This window comes from Corvus brachyrhynchos, unplaced genomic scaffold, assembly GCF_000691975.1.
Source record: "Corvus brachyrhynchos isolate BGI_N302 unplaced genomic scaffold, ASM69197v1 scaffold716, whole genome shotgun sequence".
NCBI lineage: Eukaryota > Metazoa > Chordata > Aves > Passeriformes > Corvidae > Corvus > Corvus brachyrhynchos.
Genome location: NW_008238433.1, coordinates 484,373 through 512,224, shown reverse-complemented (window position 1 = coordinate 512,224; position 27,852 = coordinate 484,373). Strand labels below are relative to the sequence as shown.

Below are 27,852 nucleotides of genomic sequence, written 5' to 3'. Positions count from 1 at the left end.
TCACCTGATGATAAAAGATTTTCCTACAAAGGGTATTAAAAAAAAAGCAGAGTAACATGTCATTAAATGCCTTCTAGGAAACAGAAAAATATACCCATATATGTGAAAATGAATTGTACTTTCTTCTATGTTTGGGAGACATCACCAAGTGACAGAGAGTCTTTCCTGATAACACTGCATTGCCCTGTACCAAAAAAGTTTCCCTGCAGTCTTATATTGGGCAGTATTTCAGTGGAGTGCATTAATGCTACTCTCTTTCCAGTTAATAAAATGTGAAACACACAATTTTTAAGGTTGCATACTTTTACAGTACTTACTTAGTGAAAACAACTGTGTTGTTGAAGATAGCCAAAAAAGATGAGTCCTATCCTTAGTTTTGCCCAGATTAGGGCAATTTTGTGGTAAATTCCACAAAAACACATGAAGGGAAAACTTCTTCCTTGTTGATTTATTGGAGTGTCCATTTTAGTGCTTGGCATAAAGTTCCCACCTTCCGGATGTGTGCTAGGAGACAGCAGGTCCGGTACTGTAGTCCAGTTTTATATCAGCAAGGTTTTGTTTTGGTGCTGCCTCCTTTCTGACAATCTCAACTCGAGCAAGAAGCTCTTTTTGTGGTGATGTCCTTGACATTGTAAGGAATGTATTACCTTCACATTTAGGACCTCACCTCACAGCCTGACATTATCTTTCCAAATGAAGTGTCTGAAACCAAAGGCTCCCTGTGGATCTATCAGGCACTGCCAGCCCCTTCTTTGCAGACTATCATCTACTGTGCATGCACAAGCTGAAATAGAACTCTTACAGATCATTTCTGATGATTTTATTTCTGAGGAGATTTAGTAGGAAACGCATTTGATTAGCAGTTAAAGAGAGGTCCATCAGCTTTTTTTCAAAGTCAGAGGTTCTGTCTTGCTGGCATCATATCCCAACATTCTCCAAATTGTCCCACTGTTACATTAAGGCAAAGCACAGTCAGTTCTCAATTTCCTATATTCAACATAGTTGTAAATGCAGTGTTCGTATAGTCAGTCAGTGTCTTCAGATGCACTGAAATTTTCCTGCAGACCCTCTACATTCATTTCTAAATTCCTAATATGTAGCAGCAGGGAAGCATCCAGGAATTTTTAGTATCAAGACATCTAAAAGTTTAATTCAGATCTACTTTGCATTTTGGCTGAGAGTTATTGAGCTGCAGACATTCTTGGTATAAGTAGCTAAGTATTTTTTCCAAAATGAATATAATGTCATAACTAATTTAAATATGATTGGGAGCATCACAGAAAGCTGAGGATGTGGTAATTCCCACTTACCCATATTTTGAAATTCTGAGGTACTCAAGCAGGCATAATTTTTTGTTTTTTCACTGTGTCTATTGACTTTCTTTTGTGCTGTGGATACCATCACTGCTCAGAAATTAATTATCATAAATCTGTGGAAGTTCATAACATTAGGAATCAGACAGCTATAGTCTGGAGAACTTTCCTGAAAGACAGAAATGGTTATACTTTGAAGAAATATCAGTAAAGTATTATTAACTAATTTTAAATATTATTTCTAATTTCAGAAATTAACTGGAATAATTTGCCCTCCAAACTAAAGAAACAATAGTTTTTTCAAAACCAAAATTATTTACAGTGAACAATGAAGATTAAAATAAAAAATCATCTATTTGCTGAAACTCAGAGAGAATTTCCCAAAGGAAAATGAGATATAGATATCAAGTTTGTTTTTAAACCTTTTCTATTTCACAGAGAAATGTACAAGAATGATAAAAGATTTGAACTTCGATTGGGAACTTAATGTGTATGATAAACCAAGGTTAGCATGAGTTTGGAGGTTTTTTTAACTTAAAGCTACAAAGTTTCATTGAAGTCTGAATTGGAGAAAAGTCGTTTTATTTTACTAGCCTTGAATTAAAGGATTGTTTTCATGCTGAATATGTTTCTAAAGAACAGAAAAACTGCCACCTGATCAACCACAGTGAAACACAACTGGAACACTTGCAGAGAACTTTTGTATTCCAGGCAACTCTTGTGACTGTAACAGCTTAAATTTAAAAAAAAAAAAAAATTAATAAAAAGTTTAAAAAAATTTTGAAAGGAAAATCAAAGGTTGCAAGTAGGAAACGCATTTGATTAGCAGTTAAAGAGAGGTCCATCAGCTTTTTTTCAAAGTCAGAGGTTCTGTCTTGCTGGCATCATATCCCAACATTCTCCAAATTGTCCCACTGTTACATTAAGGCAAAGCACAGTCAGTTCTCAATTTCCTATATTCAACATAGTTGTAAATGCAGTGTTCGTATAGTCAGTCAGTGTCTTCAGATGCACTGAAATTTTCCTGCAGACCCTCTACATTCATTTCTAAATTCCTAATATGTAGCAGCAGGGAAGCATCCAGGAATTTTTAGTATCAAGACATCTAAAAGTTTAATTCAGATCTACTTTGCATTTTGGCTGAGAGTTATTGAGCTGCAGACATTCTTGGTATAAGTAGCTAAGTATTTTTTCCAAAATGAATATAATGTCATAACTAATTTAAATATGATTGGGAGCATCACAGAAAGCTGAGGATGTGGTAATTCCCACTTACCCATATTTTGAAATTCTGAGGTACTCAAGCAGGCATAATTTTTTGTTTTTTCACTGTGTCTATTGACTTTCTTTTGTGCTGTGGATACCATCACTGCTCAGAAATTAATTATCATAAATCTGTGGAAGTTCATAACATTAGGAATCAGACAGCTATAGTCTGGAGAACTTTCCTGAAAGACAGAAATGGTTATACTTTGAAGAAATATCAGTAAAGTATTATTAACTAATTTTAAATATTATTTCTAATTTCAGAAATTAACTGGAATAATTTGCCCTCCAAACTAAAGAAACAATAGTTTTTTCAAAACCAAAATTATTTACAGTGAACAATGAAGATTAAAATAAAAAATCATCTATTTGCTGAAACTCAGAGAGAATTTCCCAAAGGAAAATGAGATATAGATATCAAGTTTGTTTTTAAACCTTTTCTATTTCACAGAGAAATGTACAAGAATGATAAAAGATTTGAACTTCGATTGGGAACTTAATGTGTATGATAAACCAAGGTTAGCATGAGTTTGGAGGTTTTTTTAACTTAAAGCTACAAAGTTTCATTGAAGTCTGAATTGGAGAAAAGTCGTTTTATTTTACTAGCCTTGAATTAAAGGATTGTTTTCATGCTGAATATGTTTCTAAAGAACAGAAAAACTGCCACCTGATCAACCACAGTGAAACACAACTGGAACACTTGCAGAGAACTTTTGTATTCCAGGCAACTCTTGTGACTGTAACAGCTTAAATTTAAAAAAAAAAAAAAATTAATAAAAAGTTTAAAAAAATTTTGAAAGGAAAATCAAAGGTTGCAAGAGGAATTGTAGATATGTTTTCAAATGGCCCAAAAAGGCAAAAATAGTTCAGCTGCTTAGACTAACCATAATCACTTATATTATTAGAATTATTTAGCTGATCCATATCAAGTAGAAGACACAGGAAATGAACAGACTTCCAACAGAAGGACAGAACCTGCTTCAGGAACACTTTGAGATACATAAGGCAACTGCAGCTGTTATGATTAGTGAGCATCAGAGCATCATTTCAATACAAAAAGCTTTCCCTTTTAGTCTTACAAGCGGGCTGTAAAGACTTCACTCCTCTGATAACCAGGAATCTTCTGAGATCCATCTAAAACTGTTAACTTCTAATGGCTGTATGTCATGGCAGTATTCAGTCATGGTGTCTTTGCCCCTCTAATTTTCTAAGGAAGATGACCCAAACTCACTGAATCTTGTCTCATAAGGTGAAGTTTTTATTCCCCATACACTCCTTTTGGCTTTTTCCTCCATTCATTCCAGTTTGTTCTTTCTGAACAAGGCTGAGCATAGGTACAGATAGCATTTTGCATGGAATTTCCTGAGTGGCTTGCATAATGGCACTGAATTGCCCCTGTTTCCTACTGAAAATATTTTGCTGTGTGTATTCCAGGATCGTAACTTTTCCTAGTGGTCTTGCTATACCAAAGACAGTTCTCTTGTCATCAGCTTTTCTAGTATTTCCTCCTAATGAGTTCCCAGTTTACAGAAGGATTTATTAAACACCAAGTAAATGACTTTCCATCTCAGATTGTGAACTTCCTCATTTTCTATTAATCCTCAATGTCATCCATACCCATCCAGACATGACTAAGAGTACTTCTTAATATTATTTTATTAGCAGGTGTCTAGATTGAGTAGAGCAGCAATTCAGGGAAGTCCTTAATGTTATTAGAAAAAATTAACCCTTGAGCTCTGTGCAAATCGTTCTGTTGATCACCTTCTTATATTCCACCCTCCTTACGCTCTTTCACTAGCCTACATCTTATAATTCTGCCTGTAGTTTTCTTAACATAAATAAACACCACACATTTTACTTAAGGTATATGACAGAAAAGCCAAAAACTAACAGTAGATAGAGGCATAACAAGGTATGCTGAGAATTACTTCAGGAAACATGATGTTTGCTTACAAAATGGTTCAGGAAGTGTTAAGAGTATTTTCCTCTTAAATATATGAACTAGGTTTCTTTCTTTCTTTCTTTCTTTCTTAAAGAATAATTCATCTCGTTTTTGTCAGTAATTCAAGTCCTTAAAATTATTGAAAATCATTTGATCTATTAATATTTCTAGGGGGTCTAACCAGATTTAATGTTCCAGCCTCACAGGCTTACCTTTGCTTCTGGGAATTGAACTCTCTCCAAATGGAAACTTGAGCAGACATATTAACAGTTGTTACTGTTGGCTTTCTGCAACTTTTTCCAACCCAGCTGTTAACAGCATAGGACAATCTTTTTATTTTCATTTTCCCATGAAATGTCAGAATTTTGTGCAGAATGCATATAGGTTTTCTTAGAAAAAGCTATTTTAAAAGAAAAAAAAAAAGGTCAGGAAAAAAATGCTAATAGAAAATTTTCAGCTCCTTCTATTGCTTGAGTCCTTTTGAATGTCCCCAGTCTCAATTGGTCAAGAAGTGAATACCAGAAAAACTTCTTCAGCTGTGTTAACACCAGCCTGGTGTCAGATTGCCTTTCTCTAAATCCACACAACTTTCCTGGCAGTCTGTGCTGCAAATTTGCAGAGGGTTCCCATGAAATTACATTGAAACTGCTTAAAATGAAGATTCCTCTCGTTTGGTTAAGCACTAGTTCAGCTCTCTTTGGAGCAATGTTCCCAGTATGGGGTCTGCAAATCAACAAATATGCTGCAAATTGGAGAGAATTCAGAGAGAAACTGTGAGGCTGACTAGAACTGAAAAACTAGTACTAACTTGTAACAGAAAGTGTTTAGTTTATTAAGAGAAGGTTAAAGGGCTACCTAGCTGCAACCTCCAATACAGCAGGAAAAATACCATAGAGGTGATTTTGAAACAGCAAGCAAAACTTTTGGAAGACCCAAAGAAGGGAAACTGACATCATACAAAACCTAGACTACAAGCAAGAATAGAGTCTTGATTATGAACATGTTAGGAAGAAATGCAGTAACTTCTTCATGATTTCAAAACAAGACTTGATCTTTAAAAGAAAAAAAACATCATCTATTTAAACATAACTATTGTATTTAAAACAGAAGATAATCCTAGAAAATACTGGTTTATGTGGTGGAACTGATGAGATGACTACACTGGTCCCATCTGTCCTTAAAATATCTGATTCTCGGAATGCATTTTCTCTAACATAACATTGTACAGTCATAATGCAGTTATTTCAGTCTGATATTTTTTTCTTCTGTCTTCTGTTATGTTTTGTTTGCCTTGCTGGCTTTGCATTTTTTGTTTCTTTTTTGTTGCATTTTTTAATTTATTTGTTTTGTGTGTGTGTGGTTTATTTGGTTGGTTGGCTGTTTTGTTTTGTGTTGTTTTCGTTTGGTTTGGTTTTGGTTTGTTTCTTTCTTTCTTTTGCTCCAGGAATTGGCCAAGGGGTTCCAGTGGTGGCCCTTATTGTGGAAGGAGGTCCCAATGTCATCTCCATTGTTCTGGAGTACTTGCGAGACACTCCTCCCGTTCCTGTTGTGATATGCGATGGCAGTGGCCGAGCATCTGACATCCTTGCCTTTGGTCACAAATACTCGGAAGAAGGAGGGTAAGTCATTTCATAGTGTATGTTCCTTCCCTATCCACGGGTTCAATTCAGTGATAAAGTAGAGCACAGGAAATTACTAACAATATTGTGCAAAAGCAACACCTACCTCACATGGCTGTTTCCATCACTGATATGGGTGAAATATTGAAGGTATTCAGAACAAAACAAAACAAGCCTTGAAGAACCACTACAGAAAGTCTACAGAATAAAACAGGTGTAGGAACTGTACCGTACAGTTGACAAGTACAAGTATGGTATCTTGCACTTATGGGCCAAAGGATTCAGTCCAAGAGCAAGGGGAGTTACTTTCACCACCTTACAGATACATAGAGTACTGCTGCCTTCAAGTTCCATTTAGCCTACATGTTCACATAAGCTAGTTTATATTTGCCCTGCCTATTGAGCCTGTTCCTGCACACCTGTCTGTATTCACACTACTGCTTATGCATTGCTCTGTATTTTGCTCTGTCCCTTTCTTTGCAGACTCAAGGTGAGGCAAAAGTACTGTTTAGTTTTTATTACAGAAGACTCAGCTGTGCTTTTGTTGAATCAGGCTGTAAGCATGCTCTGTAGGTTCCAAAGTGAATATTACTGAATGACCAAATCCTTAATATATTTTGTTCTTCTACTGTGCCCCTCCCTGCCCTCAAAGATTAAAAAAAAAATTAAATAAATAAACAAGCATAGAGTCACAAAATGGCTGAGGTTGGGCACGGCCTCTGGCTGTCCTCGGGTCCAACCCTCCCTGCTCAGGCAGGGCCACATAGATAGAGCCTGTTGCCCAGGGCCATGTCCAGATGGCTTTTGAATGTCTCCAAGGATGGACACTCCACAGCCTCTCTGGGTGAACTGTGCTAGTGCTCAATTATCCACACAGTTAAAAAAAAAAAAATTGGTATTTCCTGGTGTTCAGAAGGAACCTCACATGTTTGAGTTTGTGCACATTGTCTCTGATATTTTAACCTGACACTACTGAAAACAGTCCATGTCTTCCTTTCACCCTCCCCTTTTGTGTTTATATACATATATATATATATACACACACACACACACACACACACACACACATATATATATATATATAGACAATGTCATGTCTGAGCTTTCTCTACTTCAGGCTGGACAGTCCCAGCTCCCTCGGCCTTTCCTCATGTATGAGGTGATCATGTATGAGATGACTTCATCATCTTAGTGGCCCTTTGCTGGACACTCTCCAGTATGTGCATCCCTCTTTTGTACTGGGGAGCCCAGAATCAGGCACATGACTCCAGATATGTCGTCTAAAGTGCTAAGGAGAGAGGAACACCTGCTTTGACCTACTGGCAGCACTCCTTCTAATGCAGGCCAGGATACCATTAGCCTTTGTTGTTCCAATGGCACATTCCTGGCTCATGTTCAAGCTGGGGGGTCCTTTTCTGAAAGCATCTTTCCTCTTGGGATGCCTTTAGCATGTACTGGTACATGGGGTTGTTCCTCCTGAGGTGCAGGACTTTGCATTTCCCGCTGCTGAACTTAATGAGGTTCCTGCCAGCTCATTTCTCCAGCCTGTGATATGCCAGAGGGCAGCAGGACCCTGAAATACATCACAGGTTACTGACCTTCAACTGATCACAAACCTCTGGGCCCAGCTATTCACCCAGTTCTCAGTTCACCTCACTGTCTCCTCCTCCAGCCCATACTTCATCAGCTTGTCTGTGAGGGTCTTACGGGAGACAGTGTCAAAGGCCTTAGAGGTCTACAGGAGGAATATCCACTCCTTGCCCCTTATCTACCAATCCTATCATCTCATCAAAGAAGGTGGTCAGGTTGTCAAGCATGGCTACCCCTGATCATCTTCATCTCCTTCGTGTGACTGGAATAAATGGTGCATCGCAGCCCCACAGGGGCTCAAGGAGAAGCTGACAAGCCTGTAGTTCCCTGGATCCTCTTTCTTGCTCTTCCGTAAGACAGGAGTGACCATTGCTTTTCTCCAGTCCACAAACATTTCTTCCAGTTGTCCTGATTGTTCAAAGATTATGACTTTGCAATGACATCAGTCAGCTCCCACAGCACTTGTGAGTACGCACTGTCAGGATCCATGAACTTGTGACCTTACCATCTTCCACTTCCTTCCTCCAGACTTTCCTCCAAGTGTCTGTGGCCTGAGACTGAAGAAGACACTTAGTACTTAATCTTTTTCCATTTCCTATGTCACCAGGTTCCCTGCCCCATTAACTGAACTTGGAGGAGGCGATTCCAGAATATTAACCAGCTTTCTTGCGCCATTCTTCCCTCTGGTCGTATTGTGAGACCCTTTGAAGCAGATTCGCAAAGGGGCTAAAGTCTGTTCATCTCAAGGCCAGGATCTTGGGACTTGTTTTTTGCCTTCTTCCTCCTCTCAAAATCTGGAACTCCAGCAGCTCATGGTCACTCAGCCAAGGTTGCCTTTGACCTTTACATCCCAACAGAGCCCCTCTTTGCTGCTATGAGGTCCAGCACAGCATCTCTCCTCATTGGCTGCTCTATTATTTGAATCTGGAAGTTCTTCTTAGTGCACTTCAGGAACCTCCAGGAGTGCTTATGCCCTACTGCGTTGTCCCTCCAGTAGGTATCACAGTGGTTAAAATTCTCTATAAGGATGAGGGCCTGTGCACATAAGTCTGACTCATCCACTCAAGTTTTTGTGGAATTTACCACAATATTGCTCTAATCTGGGAAAAAATAAGGATAGCGCTCATCTTATTGGGCTATCTCCAACAACACTCTTGTTTTCACCAAGTACGTAATTCTGTGCTTGATGGTGGAGCTCCTCCAAGACCACAGACCTACAGGAAAAAAGGCTATCTCTCCTAGCATCAAGAATTGAGCACTGCAGCCTATGACTTGAAGAGCTGCATCCACTACTGAAAACTCCATGTGCATCAAAGCCTCTGCTCTGAGAAGGGCAGCTCCTCCAGCCCTGGAGAAAATTACTCTCTAGCGTGTCACCACCATACCTAAGGCTATTTTTGGTGTAACAAATTAAGGTGAGGACCCCTTCTTTGCATCCTCTTGCAGAATCTGCTGCACAAGCTTGGCTGTACTCTTGGTCTGGTTCTGGGATAGGCCTTTTCCAGGCACCAGTTAACAAGGTCTTGGCCCTGCCTCATAAGGGATCAGTTGCAAGTAAGGCCAGATCAAGGGCAGCCTAGATTGAGCACCCTAGATCAAGGGTAGCAGTATCTCCATTAGAAAATGCTGGAGCTTTCTTGGTCCACAGCCTTGTGGCTGCCCTAACCTGATCCTTACCTGACAACCACAAGCACCCTCAGAGTGTTTCCAGGTGTTCCGCAATGATAGTGGACTTTGTCCTCTCAGAAGTTCCCAGAGCAGAACTCAGTCTGATGCCCAGAGTAGAAAATAACAAATGAAGAGTAGATTTAATAATTTTGGAACAAAACATAAAAGCAGAAGCAAAAATCCCACAGATTCTCATAACTAAGAGCTGTTTCATGCTTACATGCTTTGTTACAGCTGCAAGTAGCTGCAGTAATCTTCCAGTTGGGATTCCCTGGGGACTCATTTTTGTGTGTGTTAGAATGTGAGGGGGTATATCTATTAACACATACAATACGCAAATAATAAAATATAAATTTGTAAATACTGAGCTCTAGACCAAGCACTATTATGTGTTTTAGAAATGTGTGATCATGAACTTACTCAACCTAAAACTCCTACTGGGAAAAAGATCGTTTTCCACAAATACTTAAATCCATTTTATATTCAGGTTCATGCTTAGTCCAGAACTGCTTCTGTGATAGGTATGGATGTGTCAGGTCTCATTGAATCTTTGAGAAGTTGTTTCTCTGTTTTCAGTGACCTCACTGATAATGCACTTCATGTAACCTTACTCAAATATGCTTTATTCATTTATTTGCTATGTATGTCTACTTTGTCTGTGTTCTGCTGTCATCACAAAAAAAATACAGCAAGAGAATGAATTAATTTATTTCAATATATAAAGGGGACTTCTATGAAAGAATTTTTACAAGGACCTGTAGTGACAGGACAAGGGGCAATGATTTTAAACTGAAAGAGGGTAGCTTTAGACTGGGCATAAGGAAGATATTCTTTAAAGTGAGTGTCTTGAGGCACTGGCACAGGCTGCCCAGAGAAGTTCGGGGTGCTCCATCCCTGGAATTGTTCCTGGCCATGTTGGATGGAGCTGTGAGTAACCTGGTTCAGTTAAATGTGTCCCTGCCCATGGCAGGGATGTTGGAGTTAGATGATGTTTAAGGATCTCTTCCAACCCAGACCATTCTATGGTTCTGTGATTTTATGATGCTGTGATTCTATTTCTTCATCACGAACTCCTGCCTGTAAAAAAGGCAAGTTATAGTATCAATAGAGGCAGAACAAGCAATTTCTTACCTGACACTCTCATACCTGGTTTTGTGAAAGGTATTATTCTGTCTCACTAAGGGTCTTCTTATTGTGGGGGTCCCATTCCAGATTGTGTCCTGCAACATTATCAACCAACAAAATTTTTCATTTTTTCTGTTCACCTTGCTCTAAATAGAATGCACAAATGATGAAATTCGTTAAACTAGCTAGTGGAAATCTCTGTGTTCATCCTGCTTCAGAAAACATCAGTCTGGCATGCAGTGATATTTTTAATAATACCAGAAGTAAAACACCTATATAATTTATATTCATAAAAATATTTTATCCAAATACATTAGACTTCAGGTACAAATTGGATCCTTTTTTCCCCTCTTTAACCTGTGTTTGAATAGTGGTTAGCACCATGAGGAGAATACCAAATAATTGCCACGTTAACTGAATTCAGATAGTAGCTTTTTCTTTTGGATAGAATCTAAGTAGGTTATACAAAGCTGTGTCTATTAAACTCTAAATCAAGGTAATAAATCTAAATTGCATGCAAACTTTAATTCTGTAGTCCACTGTGTAATCAGACTATCAAGTCAAAAATCTATTTTAATTCTGGCTGCTGACCAGAAGTAGGGTGTTCTCTGAGACACAGCGTATCTTTCAACTGCTATGGACTGGGTACCTGATTTAAATAATTCAACACTTACATCATTAATGCCAGAAAAAAACTCACTTGCATGTTTATATTATTATGCTGGTTTTACACAGCCTCAAATTCTTACTCATGGCAGCCCAACAAGGATTAATTTTCTACACATAAGAATGTGTGCATATGTCTACTAAGCACTGCTCTGAGCTCTGTGTGTTTTTAAGTCAATTTGGAAGTTTGTTTCCATGGGGAAAATAACTATGTCTGGAGATGTAGGAGAACAAATACATCTCTCTGCTTGAGTTTTGATCACTGTTGTGCCGATCCATCAATTTAAAGAAACCCTTTAGAGTGTTGAACAATCACCTATCTGCCCAGTAGGTCCTTTTGTATTGGGTTTCAAAGAATCGTGATGTGCCAGCCTTCCTTCCTTGTTGTTTATTCTTCCTAAAACATTCCATATAGCAGAAAAATGAATGATTTCTTATATTAAGGAAGGTGCGGTACCCCTTTACAATGCCAGTGCCTCTGCATCTTTGAAAAGACAGGAGACATGCTTCAATCTGCCTTTTTAAGGCCTAATTGTAGGTTTTCCTCATGACGAGGCAGACATTCCACTCCCCTAGGACAGTCTTTGGGCAGACATTTTCACTGTGAGCGCAGCCTCAGTGGAGGAGGCTGCCAGCACGTCCCAGAGCTGTGCCCGCACTGCCTCACAGGAGGTGCCGCCAGCAGCTCTGTGAGGTACCATGAGCACTTCAGAAGGAATGGTGAAGCACATCTCGAAGGAAAAAAAGACTTTAGGGGCAAATCAGTTTTGAGGTCTCATTTTCTCATCTCTCTCATTGACGTTTTGAAGGGAGGTAAGGCACACGTGGAGTTGTCCACAGAGCTGAGGTTTCAGCATTATGAATATCAGATATGCAGAACTAACACTGGGGGTGAATTTAAGTTTATTATGACTTTAATATCAGGGACTACATTTTGCCTTGGTCTGGAAAAGTCTGGAACAAAGTTTTAGGAATGCAATAGGTGGCTACATTTCAGTACAAGTAAATAAAATTCTCAGAAGTAATTTAGTAGAGCTGAGTAAATTCCTGGTACCTTTTACATTTTAATGACAAACAAGCTATGTCCACAGTACAGCTTAAATAAGAACGCATCTTAAATGCAACATTCCCCATGTGGTAAATTGGAAGAATCATTTGGCTGCTTTTCACTATTGGCCTTGATTTAAAGGTCAGGTTTTCCAGGATCTGAAGCACTTATTTTTTCTTTTACTTGAAAATACGATGAACAGCATCGAGGGGTGAGAGCATAAGATAATCAAAAATATGTGAATTTAGTACTTACTAAGCCCTAAGTGAATATCTTTGTTGGTAGTAACTCTCCTCCACATACAGCGGGAGTATTTTGGACTGTATATTCGAGAATGGATGCCTTTCATTTCATTGACTTACATAAAAGCAGAAGCTGAAAGTAAAACAACTGCAAAGTGCATCTGTATAGGAATATTTTGAAGCTTTTAATGCTCAGAGGCTTTTATTTCATTATTAAATACTGAATTAAAATAAGAAAAATGAAACACTAGGTTAAAATTATGTCACTTCTTAGAAAAATATTTCCTTACAGAATGAGAAATTACTTTCAGTATTTGAATGTAGTCTCCAAGTTGAATTTGTAGCTCATTAACTACTCTATCAGTTCTACTCCTGCAAGCATGAGACCCTTAAGAGCTCAATATAATGCCATAAAAATGTACTTCTTGCCTAATGTTCACAAGGAAATATCAAACATTCTCTGTGCTGTAAATGAGCATCCTCATATGAAAATCATTAAGGACTGCCTTTGGATTGATCTTTCTCTGGATTCACTGTGGCATAGTTTTTAGGCTTCAAATATGAAGAATATTATTTAAATCTCTTTTTACTAATAGGCAAAATACAGGAATTTTTCACTTTGAGCAAAAGGGATCATAATGTAAGAGTGATATGGTTCTTCGGCATCCCTCATGGTGTCCCCCCATCATAGGGGATCGTGGATCCAAATCACTCTTGAATTAATTTGTAAAATTATTTTCACATTGCATAAATTCATATCATTACTTTTCTCTTGTAACAAAGTACTTTGCAAATCAAAATCTGGACAGAAGAAAATCAATTTGTTCACCATGGGAGGGTTGACATAGTCCTCTCTCTTTTGGTGGGGGAACAACCTTTCAGTAAACTGTAGTCAGGGAAAAGTGATGTAGAACAACTACCAGTGAAGGTCTGCAGTGAAGCTGATTCCTCATAAAAGCACACAGAAATCACCCCTGTTTGAATACAATGAAGGAATAATTACATTTATTTTCTGTCTCCTCTCATAAAAATGATATGCAAAATGTGTGGATTTGAAAACGTGTAAGCAATTCAGCCAGTCCCACAAAGTTACACAACTGTATCTTTTTTGTAATTCCAGTGGAAGAAAATACGAGCAGAGACTCTGGTCATGTTTCTTACATATGGTGTGATTGTCTAGAGTACAAATCATAATTAAAACAAAAAATCCTCTAAGCTTCCTATAAAGAAGGGCAGGGAATAGTTTTCATATACCACTGATATTTTATGGATATTTTTACTTTATCCTAGGAAAAAAAATACTTCACAAATGAAAAGTTAGATTATGTGCAATTCATTGAGTGAAGTATATTATTTAAAGACATTTTAAAAAATCTATGATGAAGTTGCATTTTGAAAGTGAGCTAGAGCATAATCTTTGTAACTCTCTAGTACATTGTATGATTCCAGTACTAAAAATCTTTGGAGAAAAAGAAAGCTAAACAAGTTAGGTGGTGGACTATAGGCCAGATCTTTCTCCAATGATCACTACAAAATCATATGCCATGAGTTTGAAAGATTAAGTGAAATGTCTCTTATGTCCTCAAATATTAAGTATAGCTTAAAAAAAACATAATTTCTGAGAAGGGAGTAGGCCAAAATGTTGTCATCTGTCTTCTGCATCAGTCAAAGCAATGAAAAAAGTTTTGCTTCACTTTTTAATCATCCAGTATATCTTGGACAGAAACAGATTGTTGCCTTTTATTCTTTGTGAGTTCAGGTTTTTGAAGTGGCCTCTCCTGATTGATCCTAAACAATGAATCATAGGACTACAGAATAGTTTTGATTGGAAGGCATCTTTAGAGGTCATCTAATCCAACGCCCCTGCCCTGGGCAGGTTCATCTTCAAGTAGATCAGATTGTTCAGAGCCCTCTCTGACCTAGTCGTGAACGTTGCCAGGGATGGGGCACCTACCAGCTCTCTGGGACACCTCTTTCACTGTTTTATCATCCTCATTGTAAACATGTTTTTCTTTATATCTAATCTAACTGATGGTGCATTTTCTGGGGTTTTTTTATTTAACCAGCAGGTCTCCACTCATCTATGATGGTCTCTCGCCTTTTTTGCCCTGTTTCTTTCACCTGGGGATGGCTCATTCTTGTGCTTTATGGAAAGTGTCCTTAAAGATCTGCCAGCTCTGTTCAGCTTCTTGAAGGCAATTTCCCAGGGCAGTTTTGCTGCCCAGAGAGCAGCTTCCCAGGGGGTCCTATTGACAAACTTCTTGAGCCTGTGCAAGGCTTTTTTTCTTAACGTTCAAGATCCTGACTTTTCTGTAATGCCATACAGTTCAATTCTGATAATCTGATGTATAAAAACTAAGGTTGGCATCTTCTGAAAACAGGCAAACAAAACAAACCCACACACTCTTAGGAAACAGTTATGAGTAAATATTTGTTCTGGAAATAAATGTAAATGTGTATTTTTCTACTTTAGATGACAGATTATTGACATTAGATACCTAAATTCCATCAGCAATCCAGAACCTCTGGGAAAGAAAAAAAAAGCTGAATACACCTGGACTGGTAGGAAAATGGGCATGTCTTACGTATTTAGGGAATGAAAGAACAGTTTCAAACTACATGAGGAAGGAAAAAAAAGAACGGGCTAAACTGTTGTTTTGTAGTACATTTTGTTTAGGCAGGAGCAATATTTTTTCCATGGAAAAGTGGAATTCAGGGAATCATGCCATCAAAATGCCCCAAGCAGGATTTTACTGACACATTGCAAAATAGTTTTAGAACTGAAGCCTAGTAGAAAGATGATAAAAATATGGTCTTCTTCTGACACTGTTCAGTCTATGCTGACTTTGATGGAAGTAATAATTGTAGTGTTTCAGTCTGGTGAAGTGGGCCCATCTCTTTTTCCCTGAATCTAAAACTAGAAATCTGTGATTTTAAAAAGCATGTATTTAAGGTGTGTGTGTAAGAAATGTGGTTGTGTTTGCAAAGGAGATAAATTATCACCCCACCTGCAAGTCTCAGTTGTTTTGCTCACAGTACTCTTGAAATTACTGGTTTTACACAAATTTGATTTGGTGTCTGCATCATATATTTAGCCTTTAATGGCATGGAAGAGTTTGTGTTTGTCCCAGCTGGGTTACACAATTGGGAACTTTGATTTGATACCTTCTAACGCGTATAGATTCCTAAGGAATAAAAGTTGTACAGTCTTGATATGACTGATTTCAGTGCACACAAAGCTATGGTTACTTTATTAGAAAGACTGCTATTATTGTTTCTGTTTCTGATTACAATCACTTCAAGGTTCTGATCTCACAAAGGTATTGAACAGGCTTGATGTAGATTTGCAGACCAAGGAGATGTTAAAGAAAAACATTCAGTGATGCTAGATAGCTGCATAAATAAAATTATGACTACAGGAAGTTTCTGAGCAGCAGTACTTGAACAGATGTTTTACCCTGTAGTTAGGGAAGCACTTCTTTATTTTTTGGGGTTTAAGTTCTGTATTTTTCACATAAAGTTTGCTTTACATGCTGCTTAAGCTTATGCTAATATACAGTTTCTGAGAGCTTTAATTAGAGAAAGAAAAGTGATGGTTGCTCAGGACACAATTCTGCTTTCACTCAATGCAACTTTCTCTTGCTTTCTGTGTGTTAGCCTGAAAGAGAGACAATTTCTAAAATGAAATTTCAGATTTGGATTCTAACATTTTTTAAGGAAAATCAGATTATTATAAGAAAGCAGGATGGTTTACATTTCAGAAACTTTGGAATTTTTTTCCAAATTTTTTTGATTTGAGAATCTTCCAAGTTCATGTATTTTTTCATATAATTTTCATACTCTTTCATGTACTTCACTTTCATATATATTTTACAAAGGGAATTAGGTATTTATATGAATCTTTTTAGCTGCTCCAGTTGATGATTTTAGGAAACTTATTCATTGTGAATAGCCTCTTTTTTCTTTCTTCATTTGATGGAAAATTGCATAGTTCTGAACCACTTTTAAATACAGGGATGGCACTATTTTGTTTAAATTTGATTAAAGCAAATTTACAACACATTTTTTTCAAGAGCATAAAATCAGAATTTATATCATATATGACCTACAAATCTGCAACTCAAAGTATATTAGTGCTTGTCAGGTTATGAGTATTTCCAAGCTGTCTCTCTTTAGCATGGAGTCCTACATCTCTAGCTGTACTCTGACATCTTGTTTCATGTCTCCATGTGCTTGTGACATCCTTGCTCCTGTACAGGAGGTCAGGTTGTCTTTCCCACACAGCAAGTCCTCTGCTGCCAGCTCCACTGTTATCCACCAAGAGGGCTGGAAGTTTTAGCTCATCATGTGTTGCCTTTCTGTGAGGCAGGCGGGTTACGCTGCAGGGAAGGAGTGCTTGCCTAATGCATGAGCAGTAGATGCCTTCTTGCTGCCTCTCCAGTATCCCAGGAGATAGCACATCTAGGGCCAGACTGCTCCTAGATGAAAACAGGAAGTGCAGAAGTAGACTCACCACTCAAAGGGAGTCTGTGGTAAAGTAGAAGACAGCAGGAGAAGCCAGGCACAGAAAGAACATATGTCAATGTGTTTGGATTAAAATGAGTTTACATAGGGTTTTAGACAATGCCGTCTAAAACCACACAGCATGGTCTAAAACCCTATGTAAACTCATTTTAATCCAAACACATTGACATACGCCTTCCAGGCTTCTTTGTGAAGCCAAAGTACTATTCAACAGGAATATTTAACAGCCAAAATCAAATTCTGTATGCCAGATCTTCTGTATTCTCCCATACGCTTCTTTCCCATTTCCATTGTTGTCTCTTCTAACAACATGGTTGCTGTGGGTATGAGGACTAGATAATGAAATTGGATTTGAAATTCAGTTGTGTAATGAATATTCTGCATGCCTCTTCACTGCAGAGAAGTACAAGCAACTTTAGCCAACAGTATGAAAAAATCAGGGATTCGGTCATGGTTCTCTCAAAGCAGCTTCCATAGGCTAACAATGGCTTTTAGATACCTGCTGTTGCTGATATTTCTCTGCAGTTGCTGCAGGAATAAGTATTTTTTTGTCTTCTGGCCTAAAATATGATACATGAAGATTCTCTGATTTTCACTCCACTGGATGACTTATCCCATAAAATATTCCAACTTAGCTAATTTGAAACAGTCAGTTACAATTTTTAAGTGAGAAAACTGCTGTAGTGTAGAAGCATCAAAGGATACATGTTCTATATTTGAGCCCACTATTTTGTAACATTGACATTGAGACCAGAAATCTTTCACCTGGAAAAGTCCTGTGGAATAGGCTATTTTTTATGAAGAGATAGGGTTCAAGTACTACTATTTCAAGTACTGTTACTATTTATTTCTGCTGTTGGGCCACTTTTTGCAAGTACTGACCTTAGCACTGAGGAGGAATATAAAATGGGTTCTCTTGAACTCCTAGAAGATCAACATGACCAAAATCAAAATGTTTTCTTTGAGTGCAGTGAGGAACAGAGAAATGTGTTTGTTTTCTTGCGAGATCCTGTGTAACATCAGTAGGGCGAGTTGATACTGTTAACATTTTCAAGTTAAAATTGAAACCACTGAAAACATAAATCTTCCCAGTTTCATAAAATTCACTGTGAGTTGAATTTTCTAACTCACTGATAGAAAGGAGTCTTCAGTTCACTTAGAAGTGTTGGTCTCCCTCAAATTTAGACTGTCAGTGTGTTTCTTGTTTTTGTTGGGAAATCCCACAGAGCTGATAGTTTGAATGACCTTCTGTCATGCAATATGTGGGAACTGATATAAAAACTTTGTAGATGAGGGACCTCAGCACAACCAACATGCTTTCCTAGAACAGTGTTTTTCAATTTTTCTCTGATGGTTTCAGCAATTCCTGGTCTTGAATCCCGCCCTAAATAACCTTCAGTGATCTGTTGACTCTTATTTTTTCTACCTTTTTCCCTGAAAACATTTGAAATTGAGTTAAAATGTTCCCTCATGTCTGTTTTTTTACTTAATCTTTTATTTTTGCATTTCAGACTTATCAACGAGTCTTTGAGGGACCAGTTGCTAGTTACCATCCAGAAGACTTTCACATACACCCGAACCCAGGCACAGCACCTCTTCATTATCCTCATGGAGTGCATGAAGAAGAGGGAGCTGGTATGTTGAGTTCTATGCATGGTTTTGATCAAGTCTTTTATGTGCCTTTTCAAGAGGAGGTATCACAAATCTGATCTCTGTGATCCAGAATCTGAAATGATATCATGCTGGCTTTTGTTTGCTTTACTCAGTATTTTTGCATTTAAAGTGATTAATGCAACAGATCTCTTCCCTTTTGTAAATTCCTCTACATTTCCTTTGACCACATAGAGTCCAGCTAGTAGGGTATGGATATTACTACTTTTCAGTCATTCTCAGGTGCATCATGATTAAAATTCTACCTCACTCAACTACAGAAGGCAGAAGAAGGCATAATTATGTATCTGTCCCTGTCTACTATAAAGATGCTTTAGAGTTCCACAACTATCACTAGAACTATTGCCTTACTATGGAAATATGTGACATGAAAGGAAAGCAGCTTGTCTCTGAAGCTCGTGTTCTGCGGTGGCAAGGCTATGCCTTGCATACATGCTTGTATTCTCTTGAAGAACACAAGTTCTTTCAATAATTTCTGGGAGATAAATGAGGCTGCTTTTGCAGAGCTATTTTTGAAGAAAAAGCACATTGAAAAAATTTGGGATTAATTTCTGTGGACTTTTATTTGTCACAAATTGACTGGACAGACATGCTTCAATTTTCTAACTTCATATTTCTTCTAAGATTTGGATTTGGTTCATATCACTGCTTCTGGGAACTCCAAGCTGATGAAAGTTCCCTAAAATGAATTTGCTGTAACATTTCTGATCAGTGATTAGCAGAGAGAATTTTCTTTTTAATTATTTTGTGGATATTTCTGTAGCATTAGTGGTAAAGGTAGTAATAATAATAATAGTACTAGTATTAGTAGTAGTAATAATAATAATAATAATAACAACACCTACTTGTAGACCATTGTTCTGCATATAGACATAAAAAATATATTTCTAGATAGAAAATAAAAGAAAAGAGTGAGGAAGGGAGGGAGGAAGGGAGACCGGAAGGAGTAGAGGGGCACAAAGGCAGGAATGTAGAAGGAATGAAGGATAGAAAGCAGAGGCAGACATTGAATTATCTAGACTAGAAAAATGCATTTCTTGATTATTCCAGACATCTAAATCCAGAACAGATTGTCAGGCTTTGAACAACCCTGCTACTGAAAAATAACTGTGAAGATTTTGTCTGCAGTATTCACATTAAGATTTTTATTCCAAGCATGTTTGTGTGTTTGTTACAAGTTTCTTTGCAGATATGCAACATCCGTCACCACTGACATTCTCTACCTACTAATCTTATGAAGAGCTATTAGCCAGGAGATGGTGTGCCCAAAATTAAGTATTCTGAAGTTGAATTTATAGCACTAGCTTTACCATATATAAAGAGAATACATTAGAACAGTGGCTTCTGTCTAGTACCTGAGTTGTACTCAGCTAATTCTAACACTGGTATGCTAGAAAGATTTTATGTCTGAGGTGTGGTTGCTAGTCTAACAGTGTCCTGCAAAACTCACAACCTTATCTGTGTATGTAAAAGAGAGGTGGTGCTCATGGTGCTGAAGGCAGCATAACCAGAGGAAATGGGTGACCTTGGGGCTGTGAAGTACTCCCAGGAGTGAGTGGTGACTTCCCTGTTCCTACAAAGCCGTATGTTTCATATTGCCACATCTGTCCCAGCTCTTGTCCTTCCTCAAGCTTGACCCTCTGCTTGGTTGTACATAGGGCAAAACACTGCTTGATGAACTGACCATCGTTTGTCTGATCAACCCCTCAAAAATTAGAAGGAAGATGCAACAGATTGTCTCAGAGAGCTCAGCAGCAGCTAAATTGATCATAGCTATTTTCCCTATGTTCGTGGTCACTGTCCCTGCCTATCTGATTTTGTGGCTGCTGAATTGATAGAGAACAAAGTAGACAATGCAGGAGAGGCTTGTCTTATTACTGTGTGCCACTAAATAATTGAGTGCAAACAGGGTGCAGGCAGGAATATGCTTGTAAAGTACATCAATACAGCTGAATCACAGATGAGGAGAAAGAAAATAAAATGCAAGTAACAAATGGAAGGAACAAAAAGCTTTCTTGGAAATAGTTGTTCCTTCTCTACCTGCTCCAAATGTGTGAAAAGACTCTCTTATATAAATCTGACGCAAGTGTTGTAGCCAGGGAAAAAGCATAATCATAGCAAAAATTACCCCTTTTCTCAGAACATGAGATTTTTCAAGTTCTGACGTTTTGGATTTCACTCCTAAATAATGGTCTCCAAATTGTGTGCCCAGGAAGCATCATTATTATGTGTAATGTTCCATTTACTTGATTAAGTTTAAATTTTTTGTTGAATAAAATCTGAAGTACACAAGCTGAATGATAAGGTGAGGGCCTAGAAGAGTAGTGATCTAGGTTTGTTAGATTTGTAAGACACAGCAATTTTCGCTTCTCAATTCAGTGAATATTTTTTATGAAATTGTATACTTATCTGAATTGACATTACAAACATCAGAGTTTTGTTCAGAAGTGTATTTGGACCAAGGCGCTTAATGAGGGCTATGGTATAAGAATCTAGTTAAAATGAAGTAGGCTAATACATGTCTGTGTACATATAACTGTAGCTTACAAGGGTAGGATAGTATTGTATAGATTATTTATGGAGATTCTCTATTGTCACATTTACATATAATTCTTTTTAAAATTTTATGCAAAGACATTCCTAAAATAGGAGCATGAGGGCTCACCAAAGCTAAGTAGTCAAGAAGCAGGCTAGGAGACTTCACTTCAGGTCCTCCCTGAAAAACACATTGTGTTGGATAATAGCTCAGAAGTCTGTTTTCAGCTTTCGAAGGAGTACTTACTTCTGTCTCAGTAAACAAATTAGTCTTAATATTTTCCCTTAAAGACAGTAATTCTGGTGTCTGAGTTTTCTGACAGATACAGGCTGCTCTATTCTGTTGGGAGCACTTCATTTAGCAGCTTAGACTGGCACATTGCTGGAGTGCTTTTTTCACAAATCATGACGTGAGTTTCTCAGAAGCCAGAATGTGCTTTCCAGCAAGCTGCGTGGGTCTGTCTGTGGAGCTTCATTGGGCGGCCACTGGGAAAGGCCACTTTGGCAAGCCAGAAAGGTCTGTGTCTGAAAATAATCACACTTGTGGCAATGGGAGGCATTTGTCATAAAACTAATTATTCCAAAATAGTGTTTTGAGAGTGAATAACCTAATCTTTTATCCATTTAATAGAAAATGGAAATTGCTGTGAATCAGAATAGGTCCAATCTAAGCACCTTGGTAATAAAAATGGCACATCAACTCCAGCAGTAAAGTGTGCTGGTGAAGTTTGTTTGGCCATTTTCTGCTAAATTCGTTTCCTTGAATATTTGAAGTTTCAGTGACTACATAAAGCAATCTGATAGTGTCATTGCCTACTACTGCATTACAAGAAGGAATTGCAGAACAAAGAGAGCTTGGTTGCTGGGCACATTCATTCATTCCTGGAACACATTTCCACATAGAGGCAAGAGATACAATTTGATTAGTTTCCTGCTAAAAGAAAAACAGTAAAATCCCACCTCCAGCTCATGGCAGCAAATAATAGATATTTTGTTCTTGCCTCTACCGTTCACTGTTATTCATGTACCACAGTGTATGGTTGCTGTGGCAATCATGATGGCTGCTCAGGGACAGTGTAAACTTTACTTCAGCTTTGTAGAGGTGATGTGTATGGAAGTAGGTAGTTCCAGATGACTTAATGTGTAACTTGCAGCTCTGGTGCTGTCAGATTGAAACAAAGCAGATGTCATGCTGTTGTAAATGAGTGCATTGAGCTGAGATCAAGACAACCTGCATCATGCAGGTGCTTGCTATTTATTGTGCTTTTATTTCAAACAGAGATGGATCCCAATTTTCTTAAAACTCAGAGTGCATGAGAAGGCTGCCTTGCAAGGCTGATATTCAAATCCCAATATTGCCATACAAATGTAGGGCTTTGACTCTTCTTAATGGTTACTTACACAAAGTACTGGGAAGCTGTTAAGTCATTGTTATGCCCTGGTCCACTTGGGAAAGGTTGTTTGATTTACTCTGAGCAGTGCATGGGAAAAATATCAAAATTCTTGGGAGGTTCAATATCAAACTTCTACTTGCAAACTTTAGAACATAAAGGTAGAATAAGGTATTCATCAAATTTGAAAATGTAGCAGGTTTGGTTTGAAATGCAACAGTATAAAAGCATTAAAATTAACACTTGAGAAAATTTACAAGGGAAAGAAAGTGAAAGAGAGGATAAGATTAGAAAGGTGTATATTCACCCCCTGTGGGACCAGAGACAAGACTTGATTGTTGCAATTTCTGTTGGTTGAAGCAATGTTCGCAGTCTTGATCCGTTGGGGCTGGGGGAAGCCCATGAAACAGAAAGTCCAGTGGGTTAATACTACACTCAGGCTCGGTGGGAATGCCCAGGTACCTCCGCTGGAACGGGGAGTTTTACATAGATGGTATACAACTGTGGATCATGGGACACAGCGTTACAGCTGCCTCTTAATTTGGTGTAGTTGAGCCAATCATCAGAAGGGATGAATGTGGAAGCTGAGCTACTTGTGGCATGATAAAAAGCACTATCCCACCTCATAGGGTGTGCCTCCTTTCAGCCTCTTCCCTCATCTTGTTCAACACCCAGCTGTAGTGTCCAGAGATGGCTGTGCACCCCCTCTGCACCTGGGCGGTTACTTGAAGAATCATCAGCAAAGCATCCTCTGCTTTTGCAAATGGTCAATTGTTTGAGTCATGAGCCTCTAACATTCCAGTATCTCACAGTGATTTAGCAGTTTCTTTTCTATATGGACTATAAATAAGGCTTACTTATCTGTGACAGCTTCACTTCTGTGTGACTGAAAGGGCTACTGTTGGAAACCTCTGCATGTTTCCAGAAGAGTATATACAGGGAAAAAGTTAACTTGATCATATACTGGCTGCAAAAATCATTGTGCTTTTCAGCTGGATGTGCAAGCTTGTTGGAAAAGGTCTGTGGACTCCCACAGCGGGAGGAATTGCAATCCAGCCAATATGGTTGATAAAGGCAAGCTCCCTTTATTAGCAATCCATAGACACTTATATAGTATCCCAGCTTGTTAACTCTTAAGTGGCTTAAAACCTATCCAAGCGCATTTCTGCTTCTACATAATTAGACTACATTGGCAAGCTTCTACTAGTTATGTAATGATTAAAAGAATTCAGAGTTCACCCTCCCCTCTCCGGGTTTTATCTGCACAGCTGCAAATCTTCAAACTCCCTTCTTGTTCCCAGGCCTGTTTCTCACACAGGGATTTTCTCATGGAGACAGTTTCTCACACTAACCTTTGCTTGCAGGCCTATTGCTTGTACAGTTCTTTTATTGATCCCATAATTCTATCAATGATCCATGTCCCTGATCCTCTAACCATTTCCCAACACAAGCTCAGTGAATTTATATGCTAATTAAATAGTTGCTGCAACTGTTTATTAGCATACACTTTGATCTGAATTAAATAATAGCTAAATCAGATGGACTTTTAAGAATTTACTAGCATATTGTCACTTGATTTCTTTGGCCCTTTCCAGAGGTTAGAAGTTCATTTAGGTCTGTTTTTTTCAAAAATTTTTCTTCAAAAACAGTAAAATAACTTCAACTAATGCTTTTTAATGCTGATATGCTGATGTAATTTTTTTCTCTTAGAGAGGAGGCTGAAGAGGGCTTGGTGACTTCTCAAACAGTAAAAGTCAACTGTAGTTCTTGCAGGAGCTTAGTTGCTGTGAACAGCATATAATTTGGCAGCAGGCATTTGGAGCAGGAAAGGATCATGTAACTGCTGACCTGCTGGTTGCTAGAACAGCTCTTGTTTCTCCCATGGAAACATTCTGTGAGATTTCCAGCATAAAGTGTACTAAAGATAATTCGTCCTCTGTGTCCAAACTGATGTGCACATCCACTTCAGGATTGAGTGTGGAACTCTAGTTTTTGGTGAAGATTAAACCTCCTTTCCAGCCCATACAAATCAATAGGATTAGTCTAGTACTTAGGTTCTACCTCTGTGTTAAGATAATGAGGAGTAGTTTTCAATCCTGCAAACCACACCTAATTGCTTTTTTGCTAAAGATCTAAGACTTTATTTTGTGTTTTCAGCTGCCAAGAAGCCGCATGAAGTTAGCTGAAGTTAGTCATTGACTCCACAGAGAACAAAAACTAATCCTAGGAGTATTTTTTTAATTTCAGTAATTCAGAGAACAACTTTCACAAGAAAAGAAGCTATATACAAAAAAAATAAACACCAGAAAACTGCCCAAAAAAAAAGAAAAAAAACCACCAAACCAAAATGTTGTAATGCTAGATTTAGTTTAGCAAGCTGCAGCTTTCCCTGAGAGCTCAGCAGAGCTGCTTAGGGCAGTGCGACTGTTTTCACCCTCCTGTGTAGTCCATTTTGGATGGCTCCGCACTCTTGCTCTGGCTAGCTATCCTTGCAACACAGTGATGGAAAAGGAGGTGAGAAGGGTCTCTCCATAAGGGTTTCAGAGGATCTTTAATCTTACATCTTGTCCCAGCAATGCCCAGAGACAGAGAGAAGCCATGAGCCCGCTGCAGGCGGGTTTTGTCAGATCACAGGGGCGGTACATGGGCGGAGTTGGGGTACAGGAGCCAATAGGGAGAGCCCAAGGGAGTGGCCAGGACTAGGGGCAAGGAAAAGAAGGGGGGAAATGTGGGATTGAAGTGCATCTGGGTAAACAGAATACCACTCCAAAAAACCAAAAGACAGCTGTTGTATTAACTAACCCTGGAAAAGTTTTTGATCGTACCATTTGCTTTTCAACTACCATCAGACGAGGTAGAGCATCTGCTAATAGAAAGTACAAAAATGTCAGACCTACCACTGAAGCAGGAGTGTGTGCAATTTTGTCGCTTACTGGGTCCATCCCGAGCTTCTGCTGGGCCATCTTTGCATCTGGAACACATCTGCAAAGACCAATATTCCTTTTGTTGCTTACACTCCATAAGCAGACATTTTCTGTTTTATTTTGTGCATGCAGTGAAGTCATCTGGTAGATACTAATGCAACTTACTACCAATCTTTTCACTTTCTATCTTCCTACATATTTTGTGGTAAAAACTGCAGCTACAGAAATAAAATTTAGAATATTGCTATTCCCTCTAAGAACATAAGCTTGGGAAAATATCCATTACCCCATTTAGGCTATTAACAGGTAATACTGGGAAATGCACACTGAATTGTTATACAGCTCTGTAAGGAAATTGAAGGCAAAGCAGTACTTGGTGACACAGCATATTCCATATTAGATAATATAAACCAATTTCTGCAGTCAGGGAATTGGAAGTGTTCAGTGCAGTTTGTGTACTCTCTCCATGATACTGTTCAGAAACCTTTCTTACTGCCAGGCTCTATTGTGTCTGGGAAGTCATAATTTCTTTCGTCTTTCTTAGAAAATAAAGTTATCCTTTCTGTGGCTTTACATGGGGCACAGAGACCCATTAATTACAGCTATGATATCTCAGTCACAGACAAGGAGCTCACTGTATGAGATGCAGGGTTCCTGTAGATAAAGCAGGAACTGCAAATTTACTGTCAAACAGGAATATCTCACACTAAGTGATATGCCTTTTCCAAGTATTGCCTATTTAGTCTCACCAGCAAACCAGCTAAGAAACTAATGGTTTGTGGCTATTTCTGTGCTTGGTCTCTGTGTGTTGCAATGACACTGTCAATATTAATACTGATTGGGCACATGACTGCATCATCTGTAGTAAAGCACCCATGACCTGTCAGACTATTTGAAAACTGTTGCAAAGGAAAACTAGAAATTGAAGTTTAACATGGAACAACAGTCCCCAGCATTAATACTGTTGCCACCGAATCAATTCACTTCCTTCTAAGGTCAGCATTTTCAGTTCAGATTAGAAGACATATGTGTGCATGTAAGTCTTGAAAGCAGTATTTTTTAGGGCCATGACTTGCATGACACAATTTTTCAGCATAAACAGCAATGGAAATTACCAAACTGAATTCTTGTTTTCTTAGAGTAACAGAATATCCATCTCAGTGATGAACTTTCTCCATAACTTGTGACTTTTATGTTTCAGAAGAATATCTATTAGGTCAGTGTCTTGCCAATACCTCCAAGAACTCTCTCTATAGTAGAAGAGTTGCAGGAAGTGATCCACATTACACTTGCTCCGCATTTCTTGTCTGAATCAGGGTAATGGAAGACCTTGGATTACACCAATGTGTGAATGAAATTGTCTATCTCAACAGTTAAAACCATTTCTCTCTTTTTGGCTGATCTTAACAAGTTTCTACACTGCAAGTCTACATTTCTGCATAACTTCACAGTCTGTGATGTGCACAGCCCAGTGATTTAAAGGGCAACATCTGATTTGTATTACCCTGTATATACGCTTTGTGACCTACAATTTGTATTTACTCATATATTGACAACGTGAAAATCAGGGACTGGTAATTCAGGCAGTGAAAAGCCTTAATGTACCTGTATGAAACCTTTTGTGTAGGGGACAAGAAATGGGTTTACTACCAAAACATTTTTGGACACTAATTCCACTGGAAAATATGCACATTCTATTCCAAAATGTTGGTAGTACTGTAAGACTTAAACAGTATGTGCACATCATAAAACATAAATTTTTTTTAATGGGACAGAGCTGTGAGATTTCATAACCTGTCATTGAGGGTGCCTCTGATGTTCAGTCTGGAAAAAAAGGTACCAAATACAGAGGAAGCCAAACATTTATACTAACTTCTGTCAATTGATGGCTCCTCAATTGCAGAATTGCTGCCTTTCTTATAAGCACTGATTGTTTTGCTTGTTTTCTGCTTTTTACTAGACATGGAGTCTGTGAAAAATCAAATTAAAACATGAAATCTTGCAGTGCTGGCACCATGAAGAAGGAGCCGTAAAATTTTAAAATTTTGCGACCAAGATTCAGACTTCTCCCCTCATATCTGCTCCTTCATATTTCCTCATTTGGAATTCTTTTTTGTACCCCTCAAAATAGCAAACTACTTAATTTAGGTTTTCCCTCAACACAATTCTCTCTTATCTTTCTATTCCTGAATTTCCTCTTATTTGGCCATCCCCCTTCTTCTGCGGTATGACCCACTGACTCACCTGCTCACTTTGATCTTTGTTATGCCTCCACATCAAGCAGTGTATCCCTGTGTTATATAGTATTATTCCTTCCAAGAAAAAGGA

At 38.3% G+C, this 27,852-nt stretch overlaps 1 protein-coding gene across 2 annotated transcripts in view; it reads left to right on the top strand.

Moving 5' to 3' along the window:
* Window positions 1-27,852, top strand: part of TRPM3 (transient receptor potential cation channel subfamily M member 3) — a 142,940-nt gene that overhangs the window by 33,174 nt on the left and 81,914 nt on the right. For both annotated transcript variants that reach the window (XM_017736449.1, XM_008635367.2), the window contains exons 7-8: window positions 5,966-6,140; window positions 18,515-18,638. In XM_017736449.1, coding sequence (XP_017591938.1) covers window positions 5,966-6,140; window positions 18,515-18,638 — 299 coding nt within the window. The remainder of the gene's footprint in view (window positions 1-5,965; window positions 6,141-18,514; window positions 18,639-27,852) is intronic.